Here is a 15,605-nt window from a genome sequence, read left to right on the forward strand (position 1 = left end):
CCTGACGGTAAGGCAACACGTGTAACAGTTTAAGCGTTCATTATCAGCTAAAGGCACAACTCTATGTTACGTTCTCAAACATGGAATTAAACAGCTAAAGTCACGTTGCAGGGAGATCTTGCTGCACTTTGGGGATCTAAAATAAAGCCTAAACCCTTTGAAGCTTCTTAAGCAACGTCAGTTCTCTTGGTGCAGGACTACATAAAAGAATCAGTTCGTATTCACATGACGACCTGTAAAAAACACCCCCAACACAACCTCCACAGAAACACCTGAGCTTCAAATGAGCTGCACGTAGTTACTGAAGATCGCTGCTCTTAGAGTCAGGACGCAGAAACGTTTCCGAACAAACTAAAAACACATTTGAAAAGCCATCCATTTTCCAGAGACTACTTGATCTCTGCTGCACATATGGTGAGAGCTACTGTCAACTACAGAGGGTACAGCACTTTTTTTTTAAAGGCAGAAGATCGCTCGTTTTAGAGAATTGTGATAGAAAAGATTACATGGAATAAGGAGGGATGGCTGGGAAAAGGGAAAAGAAATTAAAGCACCACCAAGCACAGTACTTAGGGGGATTTATAGTACAATAAGAAGTGCTTTCCCTTTAGCTAAAATCCCTCGTCGTAATTTACACACCTTTCACTTATTCAGCTAAGAACTCATTACAGGGGGTTAAAAATGGCACGTAAAATAAAGGTGGGTTTTTTCTTTCATTACACAGAGAAAAGAAAACAAATTCTATGAATAATTTAGCACAGGATGAAAAAAAGTACCCAGTAAAAAGTGTCAGAAAGTGATTCATGGAGTTTACTGAGCATTTTGCTGGCTGTTGCAATTCTCGTATCTATAATCGATCATGTAGAATTTTGTAATACTCTATTTCACAATTTATGTTGGTGAGTGGGTCAAACAGCATATAAAAAGCATGCCCTAGGCTCTTTCTCCCAAGCCCGTTTTACTGTAACTCTAGAATTGTAGCGGTTACGTTTAAGGAATCTTTAGGGCCCTTTCAAGTCCATCCAAAGAACAAGTGAAGCTGCTATTCAGAGTTTTGTGCCCAGTGTTTATGTTCCATCTGATCCCTGCCACCCAAGCAGCAGACAAGACATGTCTGAGGGTGCTTTGGGGGGATACACAATGATGTCACCCACAGGAAATATCAGGGAGGACTTGGCACTTCACAAGGCTGGCTCTTCTTCCATGGGCTCGCCAGCAGCCCTGTAAAAATAAACAGGCAATCAGAATACAGCACAAGAGTACACAATGACATTGTAGATTTTCATGCATAATCAAAGCTGATTTTTCAGCTCTCTCTGATGTTTATTTGTGTTATTCAGTTATCCATAAATAGAGGTTCTTTCCTAGGAAGTATAAACAAATGTCAAGTGGAAAAACATTTTGGATCCAAGCAATCACTGAAAATGTTCCTGTTTATATTAAAATATGTCAGAATATTTTATAACTTTTTGTCCAGAAATGTACATGCTTTGTGTCAACAGAGTCAAATAATTTCAGGAAAAAAATAGCTGTGATACTTTTCTTTTACAAGCTTTTGCAACTAAAAATACATGCATTTATTTTTTCAAGCGGGCCCATACCATTAAAGTGAAATAGTTAACTAGTAGCTGAGTAGTTAGCAGAGTTTCTTCTGGAATTCTTCTTCAGTTCCCTGATTTTTGATTCTGTGCTTTCACAAATGCATTGCCTGCCTGCCTGCAACTTCTGAGACCAAATTCTGAACTCGATCAGCAGATCGCTATCATTAAGTATCTATTAATAATACCAAATCAGATTACACGTATGTCTTTTATTTGAAAGCCTCTGGGACATATTCAGTTTAGGCAAGATGAGCTCTTTAAAACAACCAATAAGAAAATAATGGGGACATATGCTGAGCTGGCGTAAAGTGTCATAATTCCTTGTATCTGGCAAGTTACTGCATCTGATTATGCTGGCAATTATAAAATGGGAAGCTTCTGAGATCACGGTGAGACCTCGCTGTTGAAGGGCATAAGAATTTGGAGATAAACCATTTTTCACCTCAGTCTGGCAGAATACCATATGATGAATGAGCTTAAGACCTCCTGAAAAATAGTCACTTCAAGCAATTTTGAAATGAGGGAAGAGCAAAAAGTAAATGCAAATTAATAAATGAGACATTTACCAGTTAAATCTTGTAAGCCAGTATAACAACTGGCTTTAGTAAAACATCCCTCAGAAAGTACAAACTCATGAGATCCCATGGAAAAAAAAAGTAATTAATGGGGGCTTGCATGGGCTTTGGTAGTTTATTCAGCAAGGAAGCCAGAGAATTTTAAATGAATCTGGAGTTTATTAAAGTCTTTCCCAATGAAAAATTCAGCAGTGTGTCTTTAAATGATTTTATACAGGTTATTCCTTTATAATTTGGAATGATCACAGCTAGTATGTCGAAAAATGTCAGAGGAATGATATATGAAAAAGAAGATGTTTTTCAGACTAATCATTTTCCAAAGGGTTATTGACCCTAAAAGATTATTAATCCATAAATCTCAAATCTTTTGTTCCTCACCACACGGTGGAGAATGTTTCCTATGTACAGTAACCACTGCAGCTCCCTCGTTTCTGAGCAGCGAGGTGAAGCAGGATTTCTGGGAAGGCTGCAGCAGGGACCAGTTTCGATGGGGCAGTGCTGGGGTGGGAGCACTTCCCTGCCCATGTGCAGATGCAGCAGGACATCGCTCCCCTTTGACAGGCAATAAAAGCCTGGAGATCTTATCAAGATACGCATAAAAATGTTTAGCAAGACCTCTTTCAAAAATGACCGAGATCATCACTGTCTTCTCTTGTTTCTTCCCTCTTTGCATTGTTCGGGCTTGCCGCAGAGACCACACAGTGGCAGTCAGGGTGGAATGGAGCCCAGCCCGCTGCTGAGGTCCTCAGGTGTGATAAAGGATCATGCACCACCTAGAGAATTCATACTGATGCTGTATGTTGCTGTTGTGCTGACCACATGCTTCCACTTTTTCCAGCCAATTTTGAAAGACCTTCATGTCCTCTAGCATAAGGCAAAAAGTGCAGTAAGCCCTTGTTAAACATCCAGAACCTTATGGGGCTGTCTGGGAAGATAATAATTTGGAAGCAGGTAACAGTTCAGTTTTTGGATTCTGCTGTGGGTAAGTGAATGAATGAGAAGAAACAGTTGTCAATAGATTTCAATTAGAGATTGGCAGAGCAGGAAGGAGTGGAGCTCTGGAAATCTTCTGGAAGCAAAAGTGGGAGTTTGGGTTATTTATAAGGAACGAGGGAAGCGGTATGTGCAGCAGTCTGTTCACATGTATTTGGCTTCTGGGAATGACATTCTCATGCCCATAGTACAACTGAGAGATGATCTTATTCAGGATTTAAGTCCTGGGCAGTTTTTCACTGATGAGGGTGTTTCTGAGTTCCAGGACCAACCTTGAGTGTTATATTCTAATATATTCCAACAAAACGCCAATATTCTCCATCAGCCAGAGCCTAAGCACTAACAGAAATTTTTATATGAAAGTGCAAGATGTAAGGCCCTTTTTGGAAATGAAGTGGAGGTTAGGGTGCCCTGGTGAATCCAGCTGCTGTCTCTCAGCGTGGTTGCTCTCACAGCCTTCTCCAGTCCCCTTTTGAGACTTATGTGCATGCTTTATCTTCGTTTTATTAGTGTCAGAGAATTCACTGGATCTATCCAATGGCTTATCATTAAAAGCATATATTTTTATGGGATAATGGCTTAGGCTGGAGTTTTGTGTGAGAGCCAGTAAAGTTTTAGGGTCCTTGGTACAGAGAGAAAAACACTGTAGGCACATAACACTAAGCGGTGAATTAATATATCCCCCTTTCTGCTAAAATCAAAAGTTCTCAAAAAAAATTGAGGGGGCAAAGTCTGACAGGCCAAATTTATGTTACCTCAATTATGTCACTGTTCGTTACATCAGTTCAGTCTGTCTTCCTGCAGCTGACAAGAAGTTGGCATAAAAACATAAAACAGGCAAAAAAACCCATCCTGTATTGTATGCTCTGACTCGTGCAGCTGTGAGGCTGGGTCTGATCCGGACCGATTCTGTGTGGTCAGCAGATCCAGAAAGACACCGATTGGGATTGTAATGATCATAGAACCAGAATTGTGATTTTGCATTAAAGCTTCACTGGGGCTCATTTAAACTGCAGGTTCCTAGGAGCAGAGCCCTCTTGCATTCGCTCTGTTTATTTTGGTGTGCTGGAACGAGTGCTCACCTATAACTTTCTATATATGCAGTTCACACTATGGCAGAATGAAGCAGACTCTTTGCAGTTAGCGCTAAACAAAATGATTCTGTTTAAACCTTAAAACAAAAGAAATAGATGAGACACAAATCCCACCATATGGATAAAATCTGGCAAAATGTGTGACATCTTAAGTATTGTTCTGTGGCAGTTGAGAATAAATAGGAATCACATTGTTTAATGAGAATATTATTTAAAATAGTTCATATCTACACTTAAAAAAGTTAATATTAAAGAATACAGATAAATCCTGTACATTATCCAAAAAAGTAAATGTTTCTCTTACCTTATTTTTTAAATTAGAATTACAGAGATTCCTCATAGCTACATCATCACACACATAAAAATAAAAATTCAAGGTATGTTTCCAAGTCACAGAAACTGCTGAACAAAAGATAGATTTTCTGGCATGGGATGGCTGTTTTATGCCATAATCTGTTCCTAATTTAACTCAGCTGTCTCAGGGAAGATCATTGTAATTGAAAAGTGATCCTCTGGTAGCAGAGAGCTGGGGAAAAAGAGGTAGATTTCTATACCATGGAGATGATTTGGAGGGTGTGTAAAGACATCATATAAGAGATCCTGAGTAAATGTGTATCCTAGTAAAGATGGACTTTCTGTGGATCAAAGAAAAAGGAACTAAAAGCAAAAGCCATCATAGTTTAAGGGCAGAATAAGGTAACTACACGTATACTCTCAAAAGAGGAAGTAATGTCCAAATAAGGCAAATTAAATGAAGTATAAACTCTGGCAAGTTATATGTAAACCCTCAATGAGGCAGGCAAAAGGAGAGTCTAAAGAATAACATGTTAAAGACATAAAAACTAATAATAAAAAGATCTTTCAAAAACATCAGAAGAAATGATCAAAGCGTAGAAGGAGCATCAAGGAAGGTAGACCGCAAATGCAAAATGAACTATTTATATCTGTGCTCACTCGAGAAGTGTCAGGGAGATTTTATTATTTGCAGATGAACTATCTTAAACTGAATCAGCACTAGAACAAACTGATATATTAAACATTGCAAAATTACTAAGAACAGATGATATTTGGCCACTGAGTTCAAGGAGAATGCAATTATGATGTTGCTAAAGAAATAATTACTGAGTACATTCTATTGCTTAACTCAGCATCCACGCCAGAGGTAGAGAAGGTGAGAAATGCAACTCCCCTTTTTGAAACTACAGGAGATACAGTAAGCCTGTATGGGGAAATTGATAACAGTTATAATCAGTGATAGAATTAGTAAGCATTCAGGCAATACGAATTTGGGTAAGAGTTATGGCTTAACACTTACAGAGAAATCAACCCTTACAGCTCTATTAACAGTTTCTGAAGGAAATGAAAGAAAAGGGGTGAAGTGATATCCCTGTGGAAAGAAAGTCTTCTAGCAAGGTTATCCAAACACTTTGAGGAACCTAGGTTATGAGAGAAGATCCTCTCTTAGATTAACAATCCATCAAAAGTAGAAAACATAATAATATTGGTGAATTTTCACTATGGAGGGATTCTCTGGAGCATCTCAAAAAGACTAGGCAGACTACCAGTAGATTTAGATGTTTGTTGATGATGCCAAATTACTGATACTAGTCAGTTCTAAAGCCCATAACACCATTTCTGAGTGGAAAAGAGGTAAATAAACACAAACTAACACACAACATACAAAACGGGGGAGGACAGCTTTAACTGTTTATACACAGTGATGGCTACGACCGAGAGCTTGGAGTTAATGGTAGAAGAGCAAAGAGCGACAGAAACAAGAAAAAATCCCCAACATTAAGCTAGTGTGTAAATCCACAGTGTGCCTAACACCTAGCGTCTTGCATGCAGTTCTTCCTCCATCTCAGGGAAAACTACAAAAGGCACAGAGGGGCAAGAATCATCAGAGGTAAGAAATTATTTTCATACCAGGAACAAAACAGACCCTTGAGACAGATGAAGCCTTTAAAACCTGAAATGGGGCAGAGACTACGCGTGGGGAAAGAGCTGCTTTTATTTCTCAAAATGCAAGAACTGGGGAGGGGGGGGGGGGGGGGTCCCAGCGAATTTATCAGCTAATAAGTTTAGAGCAAACAAAAATAAGTGCAATGCCTCATGAGACTGTGGGATTCACTACCTGAGCACCAAAGGTGTAAGTTAGTTCAAAAAGAGCTTTGAAAAGTTTATGCCTGGGTAGGTATCCTGGAGACTTTTACACAGAATGGGTCAGGTACAGCTGTTGAGGTCTACTGACTCATCAGGGCAAGGGTGGCTCTCAAACTCCTCTGCTCCTGGTCCTCTTCCTTACATACCCACCACCGGGGAACAAGAGGAAGGTGGGCAACATAAGGCTGCAGCCTGACCTGGGAAGATGTTCTTCACCTCCTGAGCCTGGCTGTGATTGCAGACCCTGTGGGGCACGGCCAGGTAGGTGCATGTTACTTAGCACACCTGAGGTGGATACCCAAATAGTGAAATGCTAAGTGAAGCTTTGTGAGTTGATACACAAACACAGCAAGTGACCCTAGATGGTGGCTGGCTGTACCCCGTGGTCCAACCAGCCACTCTAATATAAAATATAATGCATGTAACATAACGCAATGTGACTGAAACTGCAACCGGTAGCTCTGTAACACTAAGAGTAATATCTAGAAAATCACACTTTGTTTTTATTTCCATTTGAGTAAAATCTATGCTCAGCTGAATGTGGGCCATAAAGTCAAATTCTGATAAATGTCATTCTCAAGATTTACTGTTTGCTGTAAAAATAGTAAGTGCAAGAGATCTCCCTCCACACCCTTTTATTTTTCCATTTTAAGAAGAAACATACAGAAGCTCCAATGTATCAGGGACAGCACTGTACTGAATATTTTCACAGCAAGATTTCTGAAACAGCTGTCTGGCCAAAGCAAAATTCTAATCAGCTAAATCTGCATCTCACATAGGGAATAAGCAATCATCAACACACAAAAGTTATGGTAGTTAGAAATGTTTTATAGGGCATGCCTGTTTCTTTAATTGCATCTGTATTTAAATCTGTGTTACCATCATGCATGTTTTCTTTCCTATCCACAAGCTCTTTTTTCTATATCTGTTCTCTTCTGAAGTCTATAATCAAGTTTCAATTGGATCTTAAAATGCAGAGTTGTGCTTTGGTAAAATAAAACACCAAAAGCATAGCAGCTTTTCACGGTTTTCTTCATTTAGCCTGCCAGAGAAAATCAAATAAAAAAAATAATCAGCACTGTCACTTGAAGAAAAGAAAGAAAGAGAGAAGAAAGAAAGAGAAATACTTAAGATGGGTCTTAGCCAGGAGCATTTTATCCTTTATTCATCAGTGGTAAATGAGTCAGATATGAGTTGGCCAGGAAAAGAGCTGCTTAACCCAAAATCTGAATCTAAAGTGAGTCATCTCACTCCAAACACCAATATATCCTCCAACATAACTGGCAAGATTTTCCCACAAAGAGACTCTTGCTGCTGCTCTCTTCATCTGGAGGCCTGACCATCCAAAGCTGAAGTCAACAGGATCTCTACCATCAATTCAGTGAAACAGGGTTAGAGATGCAGGCTAGAATTATCAGCCTGGCTGACCATGGTGGGAATTAAGAGAAAGTAAATTGGCTCCTGGCATAACAAACAAACCCTTCGTGCTGCCCTGTCAGCCATGACGCTTTCTGCTCTGGTCCTGCCCTACCTCTCACAACCAACTTTCCCAAACAACCACTCAATGGAAAGGCTTGCAACAGGTCTTCAGAAAGTGGCCCCCATCTACAATGTGGGGAGGAGGGACACATCTACAATGGCCTTATCAAGAGGACTTGAGAGCCCAGACATCTCCTCACACCTCGGCAGCGCTGACATTTGCCATAGAAAGGGGCTGGAGAAGGAGCATTGCATACTTGGTCCTTAATTACAACAAACATAACAAATGTGAAAAAGCAAAGTTGGACTCATCACAACATTACTGCAGTTTGTGTTGGTATGTGTCTATGAAATGAACGGCATGTTTTCGGGAAATGAATGAAATCGTCCTGGCATGAAACCAGAGCATGCAATGTCGAATCTGTCCCTGGATTTATGACTCTGTGCTGGACTTTCATTCATGCTCAAAGTGCAGCCAGATTCTCTCAGGTCTCCCCACAGCTCAGAGAACCCTCAAAATCAAACCTTCAGGGTCACCATTTTTGATTCCATATTCCCCTTTACATTCAGCATGAAGAACACAAAGAGAATGATGTCCCAAAGCCTCAGAAAACTTAACTATTAACTTTGGCCAGTGGGACAGCACTAATGTTGTCTCGTCACTCTCTGATGGCAATCTGGTTTTGGGTGACTTCTTTGTGGGTTACGAATGTGGAAACAGAATAAGGAATGCATGCGTGCATAGGGGTTTTTTTTCGTGCTGCCGAAAAATCTCTACAGCACCACAGAAGATATTTCAAACGAAGCCATTTTTCCACAGAACAATTCATCATGACGGATTCGTCCCTATAAGAGTCCAGAACTGATGAAGTGTAATGAATCTGGCAGCCACATGAATTCCACTTGTGTACATTTCCACACATCCGTTTTTTTCCATTTCTCTCAGCTCAGCTCTGAAATTCTGTTTTCAGAATGGGTGGAAACTGTCACAGGTTATCAGTAGGTAGGTAATAAATACAATAATTAAGTGCAGTGTTAGTCACAGGGTTATTTTGTTTGAGTCATGTAGGATCAGCTGTTGCTCTCAATGGCTATAGTTTTAAGTGAGTGGAGGAGCATAACAAATAGAATTCTTGCTTATTCTGAGCAATATAAAACTACACAAAATTAACCACACCCTTTTCCAGACAATTTAAAATTTAGCTTTGTTTGAGTGTATTAGTTCCAACACTTTAACTAAATTTCTTTATATTTCAGAGCAATGCATACGTGAGCAGGCACCTTTCTGTCCCCGGCTAGCAGAAGTGTCTCATAACTGTCACAAATTCATATGGCAAACCTTACATTATTCGTTAGCTGAGCACTGATTAGCACTCTCACAAATCTAAAATATGTCCCCTGTTCGTCATGGATTCTTCCCTAAGCTTTTATGGATTTGTTTGCAATAAAATTAGCACAACAATAGCCATAACATATTAAAATATAATTACAATTGGGAAGGTAATTATGTAAATCCTGCGAACTTTACTATCTAGCTCTGCTCCCTGTGTGTCCTTTTGAGCCACATCTGTTAACTCATTGGCAGATGAGCGCTCCCACTGTCATGAGGGACGTTCACTCCCAAACGCATCCTTAGCTTTTAGCATCACACTATTCCCCCAGATGCCTATCAGCTCGGTTCTGATGAAAAGAGCCAGCGTAGGAGGCAAGAACCAAATCAAACAAGTAGCTGTCACGACGTAGGAGCCGTGGATCCTCCTGGCTTCACTCCCACAATCGCTCTGCCTACCCACAGCTCCCTCCTTTCTCTCCTGTTGTTACACAGCTCTGCTCCACAGCCCGCAGGGAGCTCTTGAGTCTCCTTATAAGGCCTTTTTCTCCTTTTCTCCTCCCTCCCCTGTTTTCTCTCATGGAAACCGAAAGGTTCCGCTGCATTTTGGGTCTTCCTCTGTTGGAGAAGGCCGGGAAAGTTTGTCCTTAAAATGAGTAAATGGGAAACTCCAAGAACTTCTGAAGTGGCTTTTCTGATTCCTAATGACTCCTTGAAGAAATACTGCAGTAGAGACCATTAGACATGGGGAGAAAATGAGGTTCTTGTACTAATCATGTACCTTAGTAAAGAATTACACTTGCCAAAAAAATACCTGCTAGCATAGAATACCTCTGCTTCCAGTGGCCAAGTGAGAAAACTGAATTCCAAGTACCTCAATTAGCAGATAATTTTGAAACAACCCTTAGTCTTGCTGTCTTCTTCATCTCACTTGACTGGAGTGCAGGCCTTGTTCTCTGCAATAATTGCGTATGCTTACCTGCTGCCTTCTTGAGGGACACACTGCTCGACGTCCACTGAAAGAGAGGCCATAGCAGATACCGTTTCTGTCTCCTCCCTCTCTCGTTTCTGAGACTCGGCCAGAGCACAATCCACTGGCACCGAGTATGGCTCCACTGACTTCCAGTACTTGCCTAAGGAAAACACACATAATAATTTATGGGAATTTTAGCTAGCATGGTGGTACAAGCATAGTAATCACTTAGTTCAACACTGAGTGATTATAATTTAAAATCAGTGCGGTGTAAGCAGCACAGTTGAAATTTCAGACTGCAGTGAAGAGGTATATTTCTGAACCTAAGAATGCCAAGTTGGAAAGTGCTTTCATTCCAAGGGCTGTGTCACACCCTTCCCCAGAAGGTAATAAACTGGAGGAGTAACACACAGACTAATGAACGCATACTGTCAGACAGGCTATTGGCTTTATCTACGCAAGGTGAAGGGAGTTCAGGGCAGGGTTAATACCTAGAAGCTCTGATATGGCAGACAGTTGATGCATATACAGCAAATAGGGCTAGAAAAATGAGCAGAGTTGTACAAAGTGCTCACACAGCACTGTCTTGAAAAGGAAAAAAGTCAGAAATGCCAGCTCAGACTGAAGTGATGTTGCCAGAACAATCAGGTTTGTTAGTCCTGGATGTTCTTTCTCCTCCAACCTCAGGGCGTATACTAGAACAATAATTTATTTAAAACTTTCATATATGAACTGGCTGTTGCTGGAAAGCCGCCAGATATCATAAGGAATGGAGCTTTCTGGTTTGCCGTGTAAAAACACAGCAGTGGATTAAAAGCATGAATATTCGCAGCTTTCTGCCTGCAACAGAAGGGACAGTAAGAAGCTTCTCAAGCAGTGCAAACGATAATGGCAGGTGACTCATCGTCAACATTTAAAATGGTCTCTTACTGCAGTGCTATTAAGAAACAGAGGTTGATTAGTGGTAACCAGCTGAACAAGTAAGAATTTACATATGTATTTCTTACAGTCCAGTAATCCACTGGGCACTCACTAATTGCCAGGTGGATGACACCTGGAAATTAGGAGCTTTGGGAAGGCTGGGAGCTCTGGACCAGAGCTTACCCAGTGTTCAGCAAGAAGCTTCCAGCAGCTGCTGCAGAGGTTGGGTCGGGGTACTTATCTGGGAATTAGACGGAGGGTTTCAACAGCTGTGAAAGAGAGGGGATCAAGTAGAGGACTTTTCCGAGGGCTAAAAGGAGGATTTTGGCAGCTGGGCAGCGGGCTGAGTCGAGGTGCTTATCCAGAGGGTAGCTGGGGGCTTTGACAGCTGGGAGGCCAGGCCAGCAGTGGTGCTGCCTGTGCTGCACAAAGGCTGCTGAAAACTCCCTCTTTGGTAACACAGCTCTCAACACAGTTTCAGGCTCTTCGAAAGATGAACTTTTCCCTCCAGTGAGAAAGCAGCTGTCAATAAAGCCTGAAAATGTCTTTATTCAAAAAAAGCATTGCAAGATGAAAGGCCAAGTCAATCTGCAAGAACAACCAGCGAGCATGGCCAGTGTGTTTCTTTGAACTCTAACAGTGTGCACGTTTGAGTAGTTAGCAGAATCTTTAAATAACGGGGACCTTCTGGGGATAAAATGTAAAGTGTATTAAGTATCCTACAAAGTTGAGATTAAGTGTTAGGAGGTTGGCTTTGCTCCAAAAGCATGAAAGACACAGCTAAAAAGTTATGTACATAACAGTAGGCTCAATGATTGGAGCCTGGCAAATTTTATAAAAACAAGACAAAAATATTCTCTATTATTACTGTGTGCAGAGACCATATTCTCTATTCATTAAAAAATACACTAAAAACAAACGAAAAAGTTATATGAGCATTCCACAATGTTCTCACAGATCATATGTGCAAAAGTCAGTCTTTGCAATATACACCCAATTCAAACCCTATAATTTATGAGCTAAATGTTCGCAGAATGGGTGGGGTTTTTGTTGCAGAAACAGATGTGCAAGAAAATCAAATCTGTTGGCATGGGAATAATACCCCCTTTTGCCTATAAAAGAAATGAACCCATGTTCACTGCTGGAGTTTTCAAGGGCTCTTATTCATAAAATAAAATATTAGTAACCAGCTACCACTGTGTTGCTCTCCTGCAGCAACAATAAAACAGCATCAGTGAGGATTGCTACATCGCATTCGTCCATTCACACACAGGCTTGCACACCAGCTGCCCCCTGAATCCTGACTTTCTTGTAACACTAAAACTCAGGGCCAATTCAAGCATATTAGTGGGCTCTCTGTGCCCATTTAACTGCCCTTCGCTCCCAAGCGTTCCGTGATTTTCCTTGTTTCCCTGTATCGAGAATTCTGTTACGAGAGGGGCTTCAGTGATGAAAAGGAAGAGCGGAGTCAGGCCGGGGAGCAGGTGGCAGCACCCATGCTGCAGTGGAGGGTCTTGGAGAAGCGGAGTACGTGGCACGGAGTTTGCGGTTTGTGGGAGGAAATTTTCAAGTAGTGCCAATTAGGAACAGCATCCAGGTAGCAGCGGGTACCTCAGGCAAAGAGGGCTTTCTGATGCTTGTGAAAAAACAATGGTAGTTTTTTTGTTAAGACCAGAAAGCCGTACCTTACGAACACCTGTGGTAAGCAGAAGAGCTTTGCAAGCTTCCTTTTATAGAGAGCAACATTTATATGTTGTGCACAGAACATACAGGGCTTGCATGCGTGCTCAACCAAAAGATTTGCAGGCAAAGTCTTGTGGAATGGAGAGGAATTGCAAGGAGCTTTGTTAGAAACCCTAGGTATACTGTGGATTGACAATCAAATGAGCCCAAAAAGCATCTGCCTCAGACTGCTCAAATCTCTGAAAATGCCATTTCTACTGTGCTCTACTGGAATGTGAAATTCTACCGGTCCTGTTACATTCATTGAGAAATTGGTGGAGCTCAGGGGAAAGAATGAAGCATACTGCTGGTTTCATTCATACAAAACTTGAAGAGCAATCACGGCTTGCAAGAGCAAACAATGAAACCAAATCAGTCTTCTAGGTATGCTTTGGCTTTCAGCATGAAAATGTGCTTAAGTCTCCCTCAAAGATTTGTGGGAGCACTGATTATTACCAGGAAATAATAAAAATGAATGTTTCTGTCACTGTTACAGGCATTTGTAATTGCCTTTCACAGATAGATTTGGACATGCCGTACCATGGCTTGGTTGAAAAAAACAGTTTGGGGGCGGTATTCAAGCTAGTGAACAGGATTGTTTAGAAATAGCATATTACATGGGTGTGGGAACTACTATTTCCAAATGTATTACATTTCCAAAGGAGCTTTGGATCACTGTTACAAACAAAACATTTATACAAATTCCATTCTAGTTAGAAAAAAGTTGTTTCCTCTCATTGTCTAAGTAAGTATTGTATCTTCAATATTTTGCAGCAAACACAGAGGAGGGACTTTTTTGTCTAAAATATTGCTAATATTCATTATCAAAGTTGTATCACAGAAATACAGACTCAATATACATGCAAGCAGTCATCCAAACAAATCAGGCTTTCTCAGTATCTCTCGAGGTGCTACCCCACAGCCCAATGCTTGTCAGCCTGCGTAACTCCCTATGATATTCAACATGTACTTGCTTCACTTAACTCCACCTAAATATGCATCCTCCGTAAAGCTGCTCTAAACTTCCTCAACCCTCCTTTCCATCACCCAAGCACGTTCCTCTCCAATACTTGGTCTCTCTCCAGATATAATGATGTATGTATAACCTTTCAGGTAATAGCTGCAAGAAAAGACAAAATATTGTGTATAACTCCAGACCCTGAGCAGCCCAACTCGGGGTTGAGAAGAACAGCCCACTGGACTGCTGTGACTGTACGAGCTCAGCTCAAACCTAAGCTTGTTCTGAACAAGCAAAGTTAAGCCACCCTGCAGAGCTCTGAACTATGTTTTTAGACACATGCTATATATTTGTTCTTAAGTCCAGTCATTCTTTCTGAACTGCCATCATTTGTGCCATATTCCTAGTAAGACACGATGCCTTTCTGGAGCCAGTATTAACTATTTTTCTTTTCTCAAATCACCCTTTTTTTGTTTCAGATCCATTTTCATTAAATACGTGTCTTATTTCAAACAGAATTGCATATTCTTTCTTCATGTCTGTGCCCTGTGTGCAGCTTTCTGTCCTTATCATTTGAAAATCTGCTCTGTCTTGCATAGTACATGAATTTCCTTAACTTGTTGATTCCTTCCAGATCAGTAACAGGGAATCTTTAGGAAGATACTAATGCATGAGCTACCCTAGGACACACCACCCAGCCAAAATGACTTACTGGAATTTATCATATACAGCTGATTTACTTAGAGTATTTGCATATCTGGGTGACTACTGGATACGAAGGATGAATTATATACCTACAATGAATTTTAATTGTCATTTTACAACTAAAATCAGATAGATAATTACTGTATAATCAATACATAATGCATGGTGTCCCTTTTAAAAACTGCATTTATTTTATGCAGATGAATCCCAATTATTTGTGATTCATCTAACATGAAGCAAAACATTTGTTATCCATTTGTTATTGTTAAGGAGCCAGTGAGCAGTAGAAGTCAGCAAGCTCCCACTGTTTTGGTAAAATGGCAGAGAGCAGAAGATTGGAGAATTTAAGGGAAGACTGCTCAGTTGGATTAAGGCAACTGATGGCTAAAACAAAATCTTTCAATGAGACCAGACAAATGCCCCAAACCATCTATGTAGTAAAAGGTTGGGGTCAGGGCACACAAGTAAACCAATCAAGCACCAGAAACAGAATAAAATAATGTATTTGTTAGCATTGTTCCACAAATCAGTGCCTGTTTTTGAGCTTTTTAACTTTATCTCAAGCTCCTATACATCTCAAAGTGAGTAACTTGTAAAGGACTGCACAAACAGAATCTGAAGAAACTATTTGTTAGAGCTCTAATTTACCTGTCTGCTCCTGTCCCTCACTGACAAACATCTATTTCATGCAAGCTGTTCTGGAATGGAAAGATTTGGGAATATTCAGGACTCAGAAAGCTCTAAATAATTTCAACGAGTTAGTTTTTCAGGGCTAAGTACATAGCAGAAACAAAAATATGTCAAGGAAACAAAAATAAAAGCACATATATGTGTGCATGCATACACTAGACACAGCATGTTGATTTATACATAAAATATTTGCCCACTCTTTTCTCTGAAAAAAGAGTTTAATGTCTATGACATTAATTAATAATAAAAAATGCCCCAAACCCAGCAACCCACCAACCCAAACTTGGAAACATACTTTGAATTTCAGTGGTCTTTTTTAAAGAAGCTATTGCATTCATATTGGGGATTTGGTGCACAATATCTTCTGGGAGAGGCTCCAGCTGCAAGAATAGAATAGAATA

General features: G+C 40.4%; 1 protein-coding gene across 2 annotated transcripts in view; it reads right to left on the reverse strand.

Annotated features, from left to right (window-relative positions):
• Positions 1-711: 711 nt before the first annotated feature.
• The window catches only part of HDAC9 (histone deacetylase 9), a 281,151-nt gene continuing 266,257 nt past the window's right edge, over positions 712-15,605 (reverse strand). For both annotated transcript variants that reach the window (XM_009879560.1, XM_009879561.1), the window contains 3 exons: positions 15,500-15,584; positions 10,215-10,368; positions 712-1,221 (listed from right to left, as the gene is read on the reverse strand). In XM_009879560.1, the coding sequence (XP_009877862.1) occupies positions 1,182-1,221; positions 10,215-10,368; positions 15,500-15,584 (279 nt within the window). In that variant the 3' untranslated portion in view covers positions 712-1,181. The remainder of the gene's footprint in view (positions 1,222-10,214; positions 10,369-15,499; positions 15,585-15,605) is intronic.

This window comes from Charadrius vociferus, unplaced genomic scaffold (assembly GCF_000708025.1).
Source record: "Charadrius vociferus isolate BGI_N301 unplaced genomic scaffold, ASM70802v2 scaffold262, whole genome shotgun sequence".
Taxonomy (NCBI): domain Eukaryota; kingdom Metazoa; phylum Chordata; class Aves; order Charadriiformes; family Charadriidae; genus Charadrius; species Charadrius vociferus.